The sequence below is a fragment of the Miniopterus schreibersii genome (genome assembly GCF_964146895.1).
Source record: "Miniopterus schreibersii genome assembly, chromosome: 11".
NCBI classification, from domain to species: domain Eukaryota; kingdom Metazoa; phylum Chordata; class Mammalia; order Chiroptera; family Miniopteridae; genus Miniopterus; species Miniopterus schreibersii.
This window is the reverse complement of record NC_138111.1, coordinates 2,169,218-2,187,326: the sequence shown is the minus strand read 5'-3', so window position 1 is coordinate 2,187,326 and position 18,109 is coordinate 2,169,218. Positions and strand designations below refer to the sequence as shown.

Here is an 18,109-nt window from a genome sequence, read left to right as displayed (position 1 = left end):
GTTCCCGTGTCTCTCAGGGGCAAGAACATATTTCTAACCGGCAGTTGTGCACCTGAGGCGACAGTGCCTTTTTCTTTTTTAAAATACGTCTTTATTGATTTCAGAGAGAAGAAGGGAGAGAGAGAGAAACATCACTGATGAGTCACTGATCGGCTGCCTCCTGCACGCCCCTTGCTGGGGATCGAGCCTGGAACCCGGGCACGTGCCCTGACCGGGAATCGAACTGCAGCCTCCTGGTTCATAGGTCAACGCTCAACCCCTGAGCCACGCTGGCCGGGCCACATTGCCTTTTACTGTTCTCTGATTACCGTTTCCTCAGCAAGCTCCGGAAGGCAGGGACCGTGCACCCTCTGGTCGGCCCTCTCTGAGGACCCCAGCACCTGGCCGGCTCATGTGTACTGAGCAGGCACTTGGGTACTTGCCCAGAGAGAAAAGGGGCAACCCCGCAGTGATCCCAGGTTCAGGCCGAGGGGGAGAGTGGCCAAGGTGCCACAGCAGCTGCTGGTCGCGGGGCGGCTGAGAGCTCCCACAGGAGCCACCCCTCTGCCCGCCTCCCCTCCCGACGCACCCCAAGTGGTGAGCGATGGCTCTGGGTCACATCCAGGTGACTGAACGATCAGCCCGACTCTGGGCAAATGGGAGCCGGACTCCTCCTGAGGACCCAGCTGGATGTCCCGCAGGGCAAACAGCTCCCCAGGGGTCTCCAAGTGTGGCCCCTAGACCAGCAGTGCCGGCAGCTCCGGAGGTGAGGCTGGCGACCTGGGTTTTAACCAGCCTCCAGGTGACACTGCCACACCCGAGAGCCACGAGTCTAGGCCAACTGTTTTCACACATATTTCAACCTTTAGAAAAACGCTTCAGAGACCACGGACAGATGAAACGGGCGGGAATGGAGATGCCGGGAGTGACACATGGGGTGGAGGGCTCACCCTGCCAACGCACTCGCCTCCTAGAAACACTCCTCGAAAATTTCCGGCTGACCCATGATGCCAAAGTCTCCCCCTTGGCACAGTACTTCTCTTGGGGACACTGGGCGGACGACACCCGGAGCAAGAGAAAAGGTGTCCCGGGAGGAAGGGGAAACCCAAAATGAAACGTAAAAAACAGAAACAGACAAAGCAACAGGTCACACGAGGGAGGCAAGGACAAGTCAGGAAGCATGTTTAATCGGCGCGACACGGACAACATACAGACGGCCACGAGGAGGCCTGGGCGTGCCCCGTGGCACCTACCCACCCCGGGCCTCGCCCTGCCCTGCCCGTCCCCTCCCCGGAGACACACACCGGCAGGGCCAGGCAGGACCGCACCCAGGGAGAGGCTCGGAGGCTGGGAGGCAAACAGAAAGAAAACACCGCAGACAGAAGCACTGCCGGGTTGGCTTGTTTGTGTTTGGGGTAAGGGTTCCCAAATTCACGTCCATCTGAGGGATAGACAAACTGAGTCCCACTGAGCAGAAGGGACTTGCCCTGAGTCCCCAGGGAAAGTCCTTGGTCCTGGGCCAGGCTGGGAGCATGTGGCCCTCCACCGCAGAGACGCGGGGGCTGCCTTCTGCATGTGTCCCAGTCCTGGGGGGTAGACAGGGCCTGAGCCTAGAAGCCAAGACAGAGATGGGACCAGCTGTTTATTCAACAAAAGCCTTTTATTCATTCAAAAATCAACCATTGGGTTTATTCTGCAGATATTTAAAAAAAAAAAAAAAAGGGGGGTGGGGGGTGGGGGGCAGGCTTCTCATCACAGTGCCCTTATGCTAATTAACTTATCCCTGGGGGACACCTAGAAGAGGAACATCCGGAGGACACACTGGCAATGATGTGGGGCTGGAGGCCCAGGGCCTAGGCGGGGTCACTGCCCCCACTCACCTCCCCACCACCTGCCGCCCCCACCCTCTGGAATCACCTGTTTGGCCGGTTGGGGGGCCCCCCCCCGAAGCCTTTGCAGATCCCCGCCACCAGGGGGCGCTCCCACACTCCCTGGGATCCCCTCTTGGCAGCCGCAGCCCGGGTGGGAGCTGGAGAGCTCTCCACTTGGCCAGCACCAGGCTTTCTCGGGGAGAGGCTGCCTCTCTCCAGGAAACCCGGGCACCCCGATCTCTTCCCCGCACACTGAAGAGACAGTGTCCCAGAAAGCTCGGGTGTGTCTGTCGTCTACGGGGTTGGCCGTCAAATAAAAGCTTTTCAGGGCAGGAGAGGGACACCTGTTCGCCTTGACCTCGCTCTAAATGGCGCCTGGTTAAATACGGGAAACTCATGACTTTTTCCTAAGTTCCATCGAAACAACATGGGAGCAGACGCTGGGGGGAGGCGGCCAGGGCAGCTGCCTGAGGCTGGACCCTGCTCTTGGGCCCAGGGAGCGAGGGTCGGCGGAGGGGCAGAGAGCCTGGCTTCCGGCCGGTCTGCAGTCCCCAGAGAGCAGGGGCCGGGCTTGGGTGGAAAAGGGTACGTGGGAGAGAGGTCCACAGGCTGCTCTGGGCCCCAAGGGTGCCGCAGCTAGAGGCCTGGTGAGAGGAGGGGACAGAACTATCCCTGCATGGCAACCTCGGGCACAGGTGGCCAGTGGCCAGCACGCTGCCAGGAAGAAGCACCGCCCTTCTGGCAGCTCTGGGCTGTCTCAGGGCACGTACCCAAGGTGTGCCTGAGGCATGGGTCCATGCTGAGGCCAAAAGGCAGACCCAGGGCACCAAGCCAAAAGGCCAGACCACGTCTCTAGAAGGTGGGAGGGAGGTCCTGCACGCACGCACTCTGTAGGGGTCTGGGAACCGATGCCTCAGCCTGAGGGGTCCACACGCTTAACCCTGGATAACACTCAGCCACAGCACTTTCCCATGATGCCCCGGAACAGGCTGTACAACAGCATCCTTCCCAGCATCCTTCCTGCTGGACCAGAAAATCAATCGAGGCTCAGGCAGAGGCCAGAAACTAACGCCCTGGGAAAGGCCCCACACTCCTCTCCTCCAACCCCAAGCGGCCAAGTGCACCTCCTGACCTAGGGTCCCAGGTCAGAACCAGGTGAAGGAACTGCAGGATTTGGAGGTGAGTCCTGGGCCTCGTGGGCCAGTGGCCTGAGCAGAAAGGTGACCGCAGGGGCCTTGAAGAGCCCAGGCTTCAAAGTCACCAGTGAAAATGGAGCTGCTGCTCCAGTCCCCACAGGCTCTGCGGGGCTTGCAAGGGAGGCAGCCATGGGGCCTGCATGTGCAAGGGCAGGTTCTGGGTTCAGCGGAGCCCCTCTCCAGAAGGGCATCCTCTGAGGAGGGTCTGTTGTCCGAGGGTTAATCAGCAGGAGCTCGGCCTCCTGGGAAAGCGCAAAGCGGAGACCAAGGACAATTCAAAGCAGGGACGGAGGCCCAGCTCTGCTGCTCCAGGGCTGGGTGAGCGGGGAGGGGGCAGGCTGCTGGCTTTGCAAAGAAGCCGCAGAAACCCTACTCAGGCCCTGACCAGTCGGGGACGCTGCTCCTCACCCAGCAGCCTCCTCTGCGGACAAGGTCTGGGCCAAAAAGACAGCTCGAGAGCCAGGAGGGACCGGGAAGCATTGCAGGGAGGGACAAAGTGGTCATCTGACCTCACACACCACAACCAGTGGCTGCCATGTCCCTGAAGATTTGTGCCAAGAGACAGAAGAGTGACTCAGACAGTCGCTGTTTCTGCTGGGGGTCTGGCATCCTAGGCCACAGATCACAGAATCACCCAGCGCAGAAAACGCACAGGACTTACACCGAGCCAGCATGGAGGGGCATCCACCTCAATCAGCGGCCTCCTGGCTCTGCCACGGGGGCAGCTGGGCCCAAGAGGGCAGGGGGTGGCCCACAATCTCGGAGCCAGAGCCACAGCCACAGCCACAGCCAGCCTCAGGCTCCTGGCCTCTGGCCCAAGGTTGCCTGACTTTCCTGGTGGCAGTTCTGGGGCCGCCCTTCCCAGGGGCAGAGCTAAAAATCTTCCTAGGAGCGCAGGGGGCCACTGCCCAGAGGGCAGGCCACCACCTGAAGGGGGTGACCTGCCCCCTTCTCCTCCCGCCCGTCCCGCGCTCGCTGGGCACACAGGCAGGCAGGGAAGTGGGGGGGGGGGGGGCTGTTTTCAAACCCACCGGGAGGGAGAGGAGCCTTCACTCTGTTCCCCCACCTCCTCGGTCTTCCCTCCTGCACCCCCCTGCCCAGCTCCCAGTCCCAGGGCCAGCCCTCCATTCTCCACGCTGCTATAAACGCCAAAGCGAGAGCCGGGGGAAAAAAGCTGTCCCTGTTCATCCTCAGAGAAGACGTTACGGGCCCAGAGGGGGACACGGGACGGGCGGAGTGTGGACAGGGGCAGAGAAAAGGGGTCCAGGAGGAGGCAGTCGAGCTGGAGCAAACAGTGCATTGGCCAGTTAAAAAGCCCGCCGTCCCCCTCTCCAAACATCAAGCACAGCATCTGGAAAAAAAGGAAGTTTTTGGCTTCTTGGCCGCTGCTGGCCACCATGGTCCCGAGCGCGGGGGCAGGCGGGCGAGGGCTGCACATGTAAACGGCGGGCCCCGCATCCCTGGGGGCGTCGGGCAGAAGCAGCAGCAACAGTTAACAACCAATAAATAAAATGTATCAGTTATATATGTATATAAAAAAAACCAAACCTCACTTTCCCCACAAAAAGCACAATACTGCCATCACATAAAGTCACGAGCGTGGTCATCCGGCCTCCCGGCCACGCAGGGGTCGGCCGCTCGAGGGTGGGCGACGAATAACGTGATCAGGTGGCCCCCGGACGCGCGGGCCACCGTGGCCGGGCCGAAGGACAAGGCAGGGTTCTCTGAGGTCCCCGGGGCCTTCTCCCGTCGGTCAGTCCGAACCTTGTAGCACAGAAGGTAGCTGTGTTTTCCTTTCCAATGTCTGTTTGAAATAAAAACCGGAAGCAGACGCGGGGGAGAGCAGGGGACGGAGCGCCGCCGTCGAGGCGGCGAGTCCTTGGTTCCGCGGGCGGAGGAGCCCTCCCCGTCCCGGTGGCTTTCTGGACAAGCAGAGGCTGTGGGCGCTCGAAGCCGGTGGCTGCAGGTGGCGGTGGGTGCGGGGCGGGGGGAGGATGCGGAGAAAGGCTGGGCGGGCCAAGGCTGGGGCCAGCGTCGGGGCGGGGCGGCCGCGGGCTCTGGAGGAGGCGAGTGGGTCCCAGGCTTCTGGAAGACACAGGTGAGGCGGGGTCGGAGCAGCTGCCGGGACAAGCACAGAGCTGGGGGAGAGTCAACAGGGCACGAAGTCAGAGTCCCAACAACGTGCACCCCTGGCCCACCCACAGGGCAGTTTTGTATCTACCCTTCAAAAGGCAAGGCTCCCGACGGCGTCGCCTGTAACAGCAAGATTACGAGGGAGGGAGCAGGCCCAGGGTCCGCACCCGGGGCGCTGGCTGGACCAAGGAGGACGTCGCCACAGGATGAACCAGTTTGCAACCATTAAGAACAAGGCGTGGCCCTGGCCGGCGTGGCCCTGGCCGGCGTGGCCCCGGCTGGCGTGGCTCAGTGTTTGCTAGAATGTCGGCCTGCACACCCAAAGGTCACGGGTTTGATTCCCGGTCAAGGGCACGTACCTGGGTTGCAGGTTCATCCCCACTGGCCGGGCCACATGTTGGAGGCAACCATTCGATGTGTTTCTCTCACATCAATGTTTCTCTCTCTCTCCCCCTCCCTCCCTCCCTTCCACTCGCCCTAAAAAGCAATGGAAAAAATATCCTTGGGTGAGAATTAGCAACAACCACAAAAGGAACAAGGTGTTGAGTGGCCAAAAGCACCTGAGAAGCTGCTCAACAGAGTTAGTCGTGGGGAAATGCAAATGGAAAGCACAACGAGACATGGGGTCGCACCCGCCAGGATGGCTCTCATAAAAAACAGAAAGGAAAGGACTGGCCAGGGTGAGGGGAAATCAGGACCCTGGTCCATTGCTGCTGGGAAGATAAAGCTGCCGCCTCTGTGGAGCACAGTGGGGGCTTCCTCAGAAAGTTAAACCTGAAGTTCCCACGTGACCCAGCAATTCCGCTCCTAGGTATCTACCCAAAAACCTGAACACAGGGACTAAAACAAACCCAGGCACCCCAATTCGCACAGGAGCACTGCGCACGACCGCCAAAAGGTGGAAACAAGCCAGGTGTCCATCACTGGATGATGGATGAACACAATGTGGTCTCTCCGCGTGGTGGAATATTACTCGGCCATGAAAAGGAATGAAGAACTGACACGCGCTACAACACGGAAGAACCTTGAAGACATAATGCTGAGTGACAGGAGCCAGGCGCAAAGGCCCACGTAACGTGTGAGCCCATGTACATAAAATTTCCAGAAGAGGCAACTCTATGGAGCTAGGAAGCAGATCAGGGTTTGCCAAGGGCTCAGTGGGTGGGGGTGGGGAGAAACTGCTCGATGGGTCTGCGTTATTGGAGCAACGCAAATACTTCAGAACTAGACAGGGGTGGCGGTTGCTCAGCACCATGATTCTACTCAACGCTGCTGAACTTTGAAATGGTTAATTTTATGTCATGTGAATCTTACCTCAATAAATTTTAAAAAAGGAAGCATGGGGAACAGTCTGTTACTGTCTGCGCCGCCCACACACCCTTCCCATAACCTGCTCCACATCCGTGTTGAACTGCATGGCCCTGTCCCCCGGCGCTGCACAGGTGTCAGTGTCTGACCCACAGGGGCCTTTCCCTGATTTGTGCGAGAGGCCTGAACGCATTATCTGGGCCAGTCAGGCGCTGTGACGGGGCGGCCTGGAGGAGTCTGAGGGCCAGAGTTTGGGCGGCCATCGTGGTGCAGGGGCGACGGGACAGAGAGGATGGGAGCAGCCGCCCAGAGGGAGGGCAGAGCGCCCCCTAGGGAGAGGCCCGTGTCCTCCCAGCCTTCCGGTGCCCCCTGCCAACCCCGGGGGGCTTAGCTAAGTTTCCAGCCACACTCTTCACCTTCCACAGTGATCTGCGGGCCCTGGTGACATGCGTGCGGCACTGTACCTGCCGGTTAAAGCTGCAGACGTGATGAAACTCACTAAATGCCTTTACATCCAGAGATCCGTAATTTTATATTTTAATGTCACTGGTCCCCTCTGAAGGAGGTTAGAAATCCAACTTATTTGGAAAAGTGACAGAGAGAAAGAATCAAGTATCTCTCCTGCCTTTCCTCTGAAAACCGAGGACTCGGGGTAAACAAATGGTTAACACGGAGCAGTCTGCCTCCTAGGAGGGATCCAGCTATCGGGAGGCAGGAAAGGCAGTGTGGGCCCCACGGCACCATCCTGCGCCACCTGTGATGAATGAATGAATGCATGAATGAATGAATGGATGGTGCTGACGTCACCAGCCATCACGTGCCGCCTGGTGGACACACACCACCCCACCCGGGAGGTGTACTCGCCAAAGGTGGATCACGGTGAGGCCCAGCAAGCCTGCAGGTCTAACGGCTCATTTCCAGGAAGAACAGAGCAGAAGATGGTGCTGCCAACACCAGGGGGCGCAGTCAGTAACCCCCCCCCCCACCACCACCACCAAGGAAACTCTCCAGAGTGTGTTTCTGGACCAACAGCAAGAAAAAAAAGATCTGATTCCAATAAACAAAGTGAAAAAAATTGGGGTGATAATAAGAAACTGGAATACCAACTGAAGATTGGAAAATATTAAGGAATTAATAGTAAATTTTTGGTATTATGGGTGTGTTTTTTTAAACAATCGTTCTTTTAGAACACATTTTGAAATATTTATGTATGAAATAATATGATGTCTTGCATTTGCTTCAAAATACCCAGTGTGGGGTGCGGGGGTGGGCGGTGGTAGGGTAGAGATGGTACAAGGCTGGCTGGGACCTGGCGATTCTGCAGCTGGGTGATGGGCACATGGTTACACTAGTCTCTCTACCACTGTGTGTGAATGCCTCCCTAACAGAACATTTCTTAATCCACCCCAAAATTTTCAACAACCTAAGGGTCCCACACCACGGGACTCGCTAAATTATGGCCCAGCTCTACAACGGGATACTACGCAGCTATTAAAAATCATGGTCTCAGACATTTATAACGTAGAAAATATGCATGACCTCAGTTCCCGAATAATTCTGTGAATTCTACAACAGTAACTCACCCGGGAATGATGATAGGCCAGGAATCTGAAGGCAAGTCAGTCACAAAAATGATAGGTTGCAAACTGGATGTGACTATTATCTGGGCAGCGGCTGAACATCGACCGAGGAACCAGGAGGTCAGGGTTCGACTCCCGGTCAGGGCACATGCCTGGGTTGTGGGCTCGATCCCCAGTAGGGGGGTGAGGGGGACAGCCGATCAGTGATGTTTCTCTCTCATCAATGTTTCTATCTCTCTCTCCCTTTCCCTTCCTCTCTCTCTCTAAAAATCAATAAAAACATATTTAAAAAAAAAGGAAAGAAAGCTGGATCTTGTCACTCTGAAAAGCCTTCTTGGTTGACTCGTTGCTGGTGAGGGTAAGATCGTGTCTACACCGATCGTGTTAAGGAAAGCCACCATGGACACAACAGGATGTAAACTTTAAGCCAACTAGGGTAAAACACGTTAAAAATCTCCTTTCTTAGCGCTGAGTCTCCAAAAGAAAAAAAAATAAATGTTTTCTATAAATTGTTCATTAAGAAAAAAATGCTAACAACATATGGTTATGAACTCATTGTTGCTGAGGAAATATATACACATATATATTCACAGAAAGCTGTGAGAAAAAAAGAGTGTGATTCAAAAATAATAGTACCACCCATTAAATAAGTTAATTACACCATATGCCTTTTTCTTGGGGGAAAACATCAAGAACCCATGTTTGTACCACTTCTTCCCATGGCCTGGAGGAAACAAAGCAGTGAGTCATAGGACAGTGGCCACTGAGACTGTGGTGGTCAGTGAATTAGACAATGGATTAGCCAATGAATTGGACAATGGATTTGAGAATGGATTAGTATGCACCGGGGGCCCCAGTGCTGCACATTGAGCCCTTCCAAGATTACAGAAGTAACCATGATTGTTCCTTTACAAATTCGTTTGATTATGTGTTGCTATGTGCCCTGGTTACTGTTTTTGTAATTGCATTATGTTTTTGTAATTGTTCAGTTGGGCAGGTACTTATCTGCCAACCCCAGGTGTCCCGTGGCTGGGATTCCTCCCTCCGCCCACTCTAGGCCCCACGTCCCCCTGACTCACCCCAGCTCTGGGCCTGGACTATACCAGCCCATCATAGAGGGACAGCGCCTGTACAATGGAGGGGTCGGCCTTGGACCCCTCCTGGAACTCCTGCAGCGTCAGCTTCCCATCGGCGTTCTAGAAGCAAAGAGAAGCAGCTTAAGGTGGAGGGACACCAGCCTCCTAGGACAGGCGTCTCTGGCCTGGACCCTGACCCAGGGCTGGTCCCAAGAGAGCTTCCAAAGTGAGGTCAGGAGGGAGGCACCACTTTGAAAACATGGATGGCCAGACCCAACGCTACAGTTTAGTATTTAATGTTCATAAAGAGACTCCCATAACACTACCTCACAGGCTCTTTTTAATGTGCTCATAAAGAGGCTCCCACAATACTACATCACAGGCTCTTCTTAAAAATAGGTTTACAGCTGTATTCTACAATAATTTGCTTCTTTTGTGACACTATGGATTTATGTGAAGTCCACAGACGTCCCCAGAATGCCAAAGGGGTCCATGGCAAAAATAAAAAAAGTTAAGAATTTTAGCTGGGCCCAGACAGCGTGGCTCAGCAGTTGAGCATCGACCTATGATCCAAGAGATCAAGGTTCGATTCTGGGTCAGGGCACACGCCGGGGTTTCGGGCTTGATCCCCAGTAAAAGGCGTGCAGGAGGGAACCGATCAATGACTCTCATCATTGATGTTTCTCTCTCTCTCTCCCTCTCCCTTCCTCTTTCTGAAATCAATCAAGGTTGGTTTTTTTAAAAAAAAAAAAAAAAAAGAACCTTAGTTGGTAAAACTTACTTAAAATGATGTTTGATGGGGATGGCTGCTGCCCAGACCAGTGGACACCTCACCAGGCTGTGCCTCCTGCCTGAGCCAGGCCCATAGGTGGCCAGTGGCACCTATGGGGACAGGTCTCTGCTCCCTGTCCACCAGGACCCCAGCCCTCCCCTCTCCTCCCCACTCAGGCCCAGCCGCCCAATGGTCTCACCTTGTCCATCATGGCGAAGATCCGGTCCACCCTCTTCTCAGGGGTGTTCTCCTCCTCTGGGAGCTCCACCGTGTTCCCCTGCCAGGGACACACAAGGTGGGGGCTGGGCCAAAAGTCTGCCCCCTAGACCTGGGCCGCTTCCAGATGAGGACAGCCTCTCCCCCGCACTCCCAACGCCCCACCATCTCTGCCATTCTGTCTGGAACCTCCCACCTGCCTCAGCCCCACTATCCCCCCAGCCCCCACTTTTCTCCCTGCAGGGACCCTTCCCTGGCCAACTCTTACCCCGCAGGAGAGCGACTGCTCTGGGGCGGTGCCTCCAGGCCCAGGCACAGAACCGGCCGCCCCGCCGCCCCTCCCCTGGGGCCCAGTCTTCTCACCACCATCTGGTAAATGGCGTCCACGATGTCCAGCATCTCGTTCCTGGTGATGTAGCCGTCGTTATCCAGGTCGTAGAGTTTGAAGGCCCCTGCAACCAACCCGCCGGGCGGTCAGCCGGGCCCCAGGCGGGCTCGGCCCCCGCCTCTGCCCTCTGCTCCTCAGCCCGCGGCCGGACCCACGGCCAACTCCTCACCCGGCCAACGCATGTTTACATCGGGACAGACAGACACACACCATTTCAACTAGAGCTACGAGGAAAGGAACCGCGAGTGAAGAGCAGGGGGCGCTGACGAGCCCCTGGACTGGCCCATGGGGGGCCAATGCCGCCCCTCCTTCCCCCTGCTCCAGCCTCTGTCCCCTCAGCCTCTCCCCTTCCAGTTACTCTATGTCCCTGTGGCCAACTTAGGAAATAAAACAATACGCCCAGGGGACGGGGTACTTCTGCATGAATAAAATCCTTTTATTCCTAAAAAAAAAAAAAAAAAAAAAAAAAGTAGAGAAAGAAACTGCAGGATTTTCTCGCGGCTGACACGCGGTGCAGTCTCGGCGAGCAGGGAGCGCGGCCCAGCCGTCCTCACCTTGTCCCAGCCTCCCTTCCGCCGCCCCCGCGCCAGCCAGCACGGGCTGCCCGGGCTGCCCCGCAGCCTCCGCTCGTCCCGCCCTCCTCGGGGCCTCGCACATGCTGTTCCCCTGCCTGCGGCCCTCCTCCCCCTTCCAGCTCTTTCCCCGTCCAGCTCAGCTCTCACTCATTCCAGGGTCAGTTCCCCTCCTGCCAGCTCTCACCTCCCCCTTCCTGTCTCGGTTTTATGGGTTAAAAAACCACATCTCCACACTAGACTGAGCCCCAAGAGCAGGTGCCTATCTATCTGACCCCCCGGGGTTCCCGGGGTTCCCGGCCCCCCGCCCAGCACTAACACGTGGCCCTGCCGGGTGCATCTGCCGGGTGAATGAGTGAATGAATGTCAGTCATCAGAGCTGCGGCCTCCTAAGTGGAGGGTCCAGCGCTGGGACTGGGTCTCTAACTCCAGGCTGCACTGCCCTCAGTCACACGTCTGCTCCTGTCTGAATGTCCCCTAGTTGCTGCCCCATCTGTCCACCCCGCCTGCTCCTCCAGGAACCTCCTCTGACCTGGAAAGGCAGAACGTTTGTGTCACTCTCTCAGCCGGGGACAGACAGCCTGGCCCAGTTCTCTGGCCTCCCCCTGGCCTGGGACCGCCCAGCGGCTGCCCGATAGACCCTGGGGACTGGACTTACACCGAAGCTTCTCGTCCAAGGTTCCCCTCGAGGTCACCGACAGCGCCTGGATGAACTCCGAGAACTCGATCCGCCCATCCTGGCAGGAGACAGAGGGGCCGGGTGGCCTCGGTCAGCCGGGCCACCTGGTCAGGCCCAGACCTCGGGCAGGTGGGGTGAGCAGCAGCAGGCACCAGATACCAGGGCAGACAGACACCCACGTGGAGAGGGTGGGAGTGAAGGAATGAGGGACAGAACCAGGGAGAGGGAGGGGAGGGAGTCGGATTAGAAATGGGACAGGTGGGACAGGTGGGACAGGAGGGACAGGGAGAAGGGGTGAGGCCAAAGGGGGAAAGGCCAGGGCCACGCCTGATGGGAGAGCCGGAGGACCACAACACACACACATCACCGGACGAGAGCTGCCTAGGGGTCCCCTTCCCCCTCGGCCTAGAGCCACAGGCTTGGGGGCTCTTGAAGAGGCCAGGGCTCTAGACTGTCTAATCCTACCTGTTGGTTTTGCAGATGAGGAAACTGAGGCCCACAGAGGGCAGAGTTCACCCCAGGGCCAGGCAGTGTACCTGTCAGCCTGGAGTCCCTGGGGAGGAAGCCAGGACCTGGTAACAGAAACAGCCTGAGCGCCCAAGGGTGGGGAGCATGGAAACAAGTCACAGTAACTCTGCCGTGAGCACAGGGAGCCAGAAAAATGCTGGCAGAGTCCGGAGGACTGGGGATGCCCCAACAGTGGGTATGCCCATTGCCAGCTAGACCATCGCCAGGAGGGGACACGTGACGACACAGACAAGCCTTGAAAACATGGTACTCAGTGAAAGCTGCCAAAAGACCTCAAATTGTCTGATTCTCAGATCCTCAGTTTCCTCATCTGCAAATGGGGCATTAAAATCGCACACCCCACAGGTCCTAAGTCTCCACATGCAGGGCTCAGCACACCGTGATGTCCGTAAATGTCCGTGCTGGTTATAGATCCTGTCGTTGCCCCCAGAGGCATCTGCATTTGGTGCTGGTGATAAAAAGATCAAGGTATACATGTGTGTGCACATGGCACAGAGGTGTGCACACATGGATCTGTGTGGTGCATGTGTGTTCCTGCGTGTGCATGTGCACGGTGAATGCGTGTGTGCATTTGTGTGTATCTGTGCGTGTGTGGGTGTGCATGTGTGTCCGTGCACTGTATGTGTGCCTGCGTGCATGTGTCTGTACGTGTGTGCTTCTGGGTGTGCACCGTGTGTGTTCCTCTGCCAGGAGGGAACATCGGGGGAGAGAGTGGGTGTGGAGCCCGCAGGAGCCGAGCAGCTGCTGCAGGAGGGAGGGGACGCGGTGGCACAGGCACAGGCCCCGTCAATCCGCAGCTCACCTTGTTTTCGTCAAAGACGTTGAAAACAAATGTGGCGAATTTGGTGGGGTCTCCAAAGGGGAAGAACTGCTTGTAGATCTTCTGGAAGCCCGCGGCGTCCAGCTGCCCGCTGGGACAGTCCTTGATGAAGCCCTTGTACCTGAGGCGGCAGAGCGGGTGAGTGGGGGAAGAGACGCCAACAGCCCCCCATCTGCGCCCCGAGGGCCGTGGGCCCCTGTGCAGAGAGACAGTGACCCACGAGGGTCCTGGGCACGGACCTGGAGTCACAGGCATGGGCTCATCCCACCTCTGCCTCTCGCTAACTGTGTGACCCGAGGCAGGTGACTGTACCCCTCTGTACCTCATCTGTACAAGTGCTGAGAGTCTCATGAGAAGTAACCCAGAAACTGCACAGAGCAGCAGGCCACTCAGCCCGTGCTCCCCACAGGGGATGCTAAACAAAACTCACCCCAACAACATCCCCAAAGCCACCCTCCTGCACCCCCACTTTCTCCACGGAGCCCCTCCTCCCCCAGAGAACCGAGTGGCTGGTGGTGCTGGCAGAGCTGGTGGGCAGAGCCACCATATGGGGCCAGCAGCTGGCTCCTCCCACACGCCTGCACCCCAACATACACACACCTCTCTCTCAGTCTGTTCCCAAGAACCATGTAACAGACGCGGAGCAGCAGCGCGAGTTTGGAGGGAACCCACTTTGTTCCGAGTGGACTTGTCCCCGGTGTACCCCCAGCGCCGAGCACAGGGCCCTCCAGACCCCCGGCTGAGGGCAGCGGGGCTTTGCAGCCCAAACCCCGCCCTGCCATTTGCCAGCTGGGCAACCTCGGGCCAGCGCCCTCACCTCTCGTCCATAAAGAGGGGCAGTCGTCACACCCGTTTTGTCAGGATCAGGATGGTGCATGTAGCACACTTGACATAAAGAGTGACCAGCAGCAGGGTGTTTAGCATTTTGCACCAAAGTGACGCAAAGGAGGGGACTCCGGGAGCCTGCGCTTGAAGATGCTGGTGGCACCTGACTGGGCTCCAGAGAGAGAGGAAGGTGTGGAGAAGCTACGGCTCCCCCACCCGTCAGAGAACAATCTAGGGGCCTGGGATGGGCACTGGTCCCACAAGGACCCGAAGGGACAGGCAAGGCACCGCGGGAGGGCACCTCGGGGACTGCAGCCTAAATGGGGGGGGTCAGATGCCGGCTAACGTGTCAGCTGTTCCGCAGGGGTGAGGGGGGTGGGGCGAGGGAGAGGCTGGGAGGAGAGCGGAGAGGATGGGCTGGGGGTGGGACATCCTGCCTGGGGTCCAGCTGGAGTGGCCACCTCACTGTCCCCACGGTGCCCATAGGAAACGTGAGGTCAGGAAAGAGGCTCCAGTGGCTGGCCAGTCCTCCCGCGGGACACCTCAAGGGGCCAGAGGCCCAGGACGGTGGGTCCTGGCTCAGTAACCAGGATCCCTGGCCGATCTCACCCTCCGCCCCGACCTCGTGTGAAAACAGCCCCAACTGGCCCCGAGCTGAACCTTTGTGGGTGGCTCTTCATGTAATAGCCACCTCGGCCCTGCACCGTGGCAGTGGCTTCAGTGACCCCATGTCACGGAGGAAGCCAGTGAGACACTGTGTCCCTCCCACAGCAAGTGCCAGGAAGGGGCTCCCCCCTCGGGTCCCTCCCCTTAAAGCCTCTGCCCAGCTGGGTGCTCGGGGCTCAAATCTGCGCACGTGGGCCACGGGCCAGGACGCAGAGCTGGGCGAAAGAGCTTTTCGTTTCAGGCACAGGACCTGACCCAGGACCCAAGGCCTCCGGGACAGGAGGAAGGGACAAGAGGGGATGTGCCTGGCACCCGGACTCGATCCGTGTGCTCCCCAGAGCTCCTCATTTCTCCATAACGGATGGATGTTACTGAGTGATTCTAAAAGATTTAAACCAAATAATAAAGAGAAAACGAAAGGCTCCCAAAGGCACCTCCTGGATGGTCCCTGTGGGCGGCTCACAGGGGCGTCTGTCTCTCCGCTCGGCTCTCGGGCAGGGCCAGCAGCGGCCAGAGCAGCTGTGGTGGGGCCGGCAGGGGGGCCCTAGGGCGTTCATGGGGCTGGTGGGCGCCGGGAGGTGGCCCCAGGTGGGGCATCTTCAGGGGGCCTCTGGTCATCCCTGCAGAGGCCGTCGCTGTCACTGTGGGGCCCCAGGAATCCCAGCCCACCAGCAATGCCCATGAAGGGCCGCCTCAGTCTCTTCTTGGCCAGCTGCCCCTGTATTTCACACCCAGCCACACTTTCTAAAACTTGCTGTGTCCGGGCTCCAGGCCTTTGTATCTTTAGGTCCCACCTTCCTCCTCTTAATCAGGCTAATCCACTCACCCACCACATTCCAGCTTAGATGTCACTTCCTCCAGGAAGCCCTCCCAGGCCCCCAGAGGCCACATGGCTCCTCCACTCCCACACCCCTTGTATGTGCCGTGCACAGAACAGACCATGCCTCCAGCCTGGGTCCCCACCTGAGAGTGAGCTCCCTGACGCGGCGGTGCCCCAATGCCTGGGACGGGGGCTTAGTAAATGTTCACTGAGATAAATAAATGGAATGAACGAATGAATGAATGAATGAACACACAAACTGCCGGTCAGAGAAAGTGAGAGCCCAGGTGTGCCGCGTACTCTTCCTGAGCCCTGGGGTCCCTGCCCAGCACCAAGAGCTCCCTGCAGGTGGTTAGAGAATCACTGATGTGCTCCCAGCTCCATGGATTGATGGGGAACTGGGGGCCCAGAGAGGGAGAGAGACTGGCCCGAGGTCACACAGCAAGTTAGCAGCAGAAACAGGGCTCAGATCCAGGGCTGCCTCGCAGGCTCCCACCTCACCCGCCCCTCTGGGAGCTGGGCTGCACCACACGGTGTCCACACATGGGCAAAGCACCTGCTACCCCAACACTGCACACCCCCACTGTTCACCATCAGAAGGTGGGGGCACCCTGCCTCGCTGGAGCAGAGCAGGGGGGGGACTGCGCCGCCCCAGACACCCCAGCGTCCCCAGGCCCAGAGTTCACCCTGCAAGTCGGCACAGCTCCGAGGCCATCATTTCATGCCGCTCGAGGTCCAATCCTGAGGCGCAGCCCACCCCCCACTGGCTGGCTGAGCTGGGACACCCCACACCAGGCGCACCCCCCGCTGTGGGCACCCGAGGGGGCTGCTGCCTCATCATGAAGCTCATGCCCAGAAGTTCCTCCCCGCCCGGGCCCGGCCTCAGGTCCCAGCAGGCCCAGGCCTCCTCCCGCTCTGGGCCGGCCCCTCCCTCGCCCACAGACTGGGTGCCGCCAGGAAACCTGCTGCCCTGCCCAGCCCGGCACCCAGGAAGTGGCGCCCCGGAGACGGGCCTGTGCTCCAGTCCTGGTCCCGCTATGAGAGCGACCCTGAGCAAACCCCTTCCCTACAATGTTCCTTGATTTCCCTGCCGGTAAAATAGCGGTTTGGACTAGGCCGGGGGGTCTTCCACCCGGCACCGCTGTCGTAGGGCCGGGGTCGGGGGAGGTGTCCTGGGCACTGTAGGGTGTGAGCAGCATCCCGGCCCCCACCTGCTAGGTTCCAGTGACTCCACTCCCCAACTTATGAGACCGTAAGTGTCCCCAGACATTGCCCAAGGACCCCAGGCAGCAGAACCACTGGGCTAGCTGGTCTCTGGGGACCCCCACAGCTTGGGGGTGTCTACCATAGTGTCCGCCTCTGCAGTAGTCTGTGCTTCTGAATAAGAGCTGCCATCAGGCACCTACAGAGAGCGAGCACAGGCCTACGTGCTCGCCAGGCACAATTTCACCAAACTGCCCACCAAGCCTGGGAGGCAAGGACCACTGTGCCCATTGCACAGATGGGGAAACTGAGGCCGAGGCTGGTTAAGTCCTCTCCTGGCTCAGGGCCTTCACTCGGCTATTTCCTCTGCTTTGCCCACTCTTTCCATCCCCCCCACCCCAACTCCCCTTAGTTTGTGGCTCTGCTGCATTCTCCTTAGAGAAGCCCCAGCCCCCCAGGCCAGGTCATGGTCCAGTCCACACACTCACGGCACCCTGTAACCACACTGGGCCTTGGTGGCACCTGCACAGCTGTGCTGGGGAGTGACCTGCGTCACCTGTGCGATGACGGAGACCATGTCTCCCAGTCCCCCCAAATCTGCAGGGTCCACCACTGCGCCCAGCACACAGAAGGTGCTCAGTAAGTGTTGAGTGGGAAGGGGCTGGAACTGGAGCCCTCGCCACCAAATCCACGCTTGGTGCCGGAAGAAAAGGGAGGCCAGGCTGACACCCTCCCAGTCTCTCTTGGGCCCGGCGTTGGCGGCCAGGCCCGCAGCCCTCAGCCCTCAGCCCTCAGCGAACTTGCTTTCTCAGCACGGAGCACGGGTCTGATATGGCTGACTGGGCCTGGGGACCAGCTTTCTGTGACGGGGGGAGACAAGAAAAGAAAACCCCAGACCCGACAACTGCGTTCTGACGCTTCCTTAAGAAATCTGTCACTTCTTTAAGAAAAAGGAATCTGTCATTTCACAAAAACACTGAGTGCTGGAGCCACTTACAAAGCGGCCCCGGCTCAGTGTCCTCCCTCCACCAAATGCAGACAACCCCACCAGCAGCCCCACGCTGGGGCCACCCAGATGATGCCGTGGGACACTCAGCGTAAGGCCAGGGGAGAGGTGGGCACCCAGACGGCTTTACTAGAAGGTCTGCAAGCTCAGCGAGATAACCCTGTTCTCCCAACCGTGCCCCCAACTCAGGTTCACCCGTGGGCTGCAAGCCCACAGTGACAGACAGCACGCCACTCTCCTCCCGCGGCCCAGGGCAGGCACCCCCAATCCATCGCGGGGCTCACAAATCACTCCCTGCCACCCTCTCCACCTGCTGCAGGACACGCAGCCTCAGGACCTCGGCACCGCGGGCAGCCACTACAACAGCTTACAGCCGGCCTCCAAGAGGAGACCTATTTGCCATCCTGGATCCAGTCTAATTGATCACCTTATAGAAGGGACAGCTGAAGCCCAGAAAAGGAGAGAGACTTC

At 58.4% G+C, this 18,109-nt stretch overlaps 1 protein-coding gene across 5 annotated transcripts in view; it reads right to left on the bottom strand.

Annotated features, from left to right (window-relative positions):
- Positions 1–1,135: 1,135 nt before the first annotated feature.
- NCS1 (neuronal calcium sensor 1) overlaps positions 1,136–18,109 on the bottom strand; it is a 32,611-nt gene continuing 15,637 nt past the window's right edge. The window contains exons 3-10 of one of the 5 annotated variants that reach the window (XR_013999936.1): positions 13,101–13,239; positions 11,750–11,828; positions 11,534–11,623; positions 10,495–10,583; positions 10,115–10,192; positions 9,147–9,263; positions 4,600–5,184; positions 1,136–1,589 (exon numbers count right to left, since the gene is read on the bottom strand). Coding sequence is in view for 4 of the 5 variants with exons in the window: in XM_081152520.1 (XP_081008646.1) it covers positions 9,165–9,263; positions 10,115–10,192; positions 10,495–10,583; positions 11,534–11,623; positions 11,750–11,828; positions 13,101–13,239 (574 nt within the window). In the remaining variant the exon portion in view is untranslated. Of the gene's footprint in view, positions 1,590–1,685; positions 5,185–9,146; positions 9,264–10,114; positions 10,193–10,494; positions 10,584–11,533; positions 11,624–11,749; positions 11,829–13,100; positions 13,240–18,109 lie in introns of those variants that run through there. The other 4 variants (XM_081152520.1, XM_081152521.1, XM_081152522.1 and 1 more) reach the window with 4 other exon arrangements.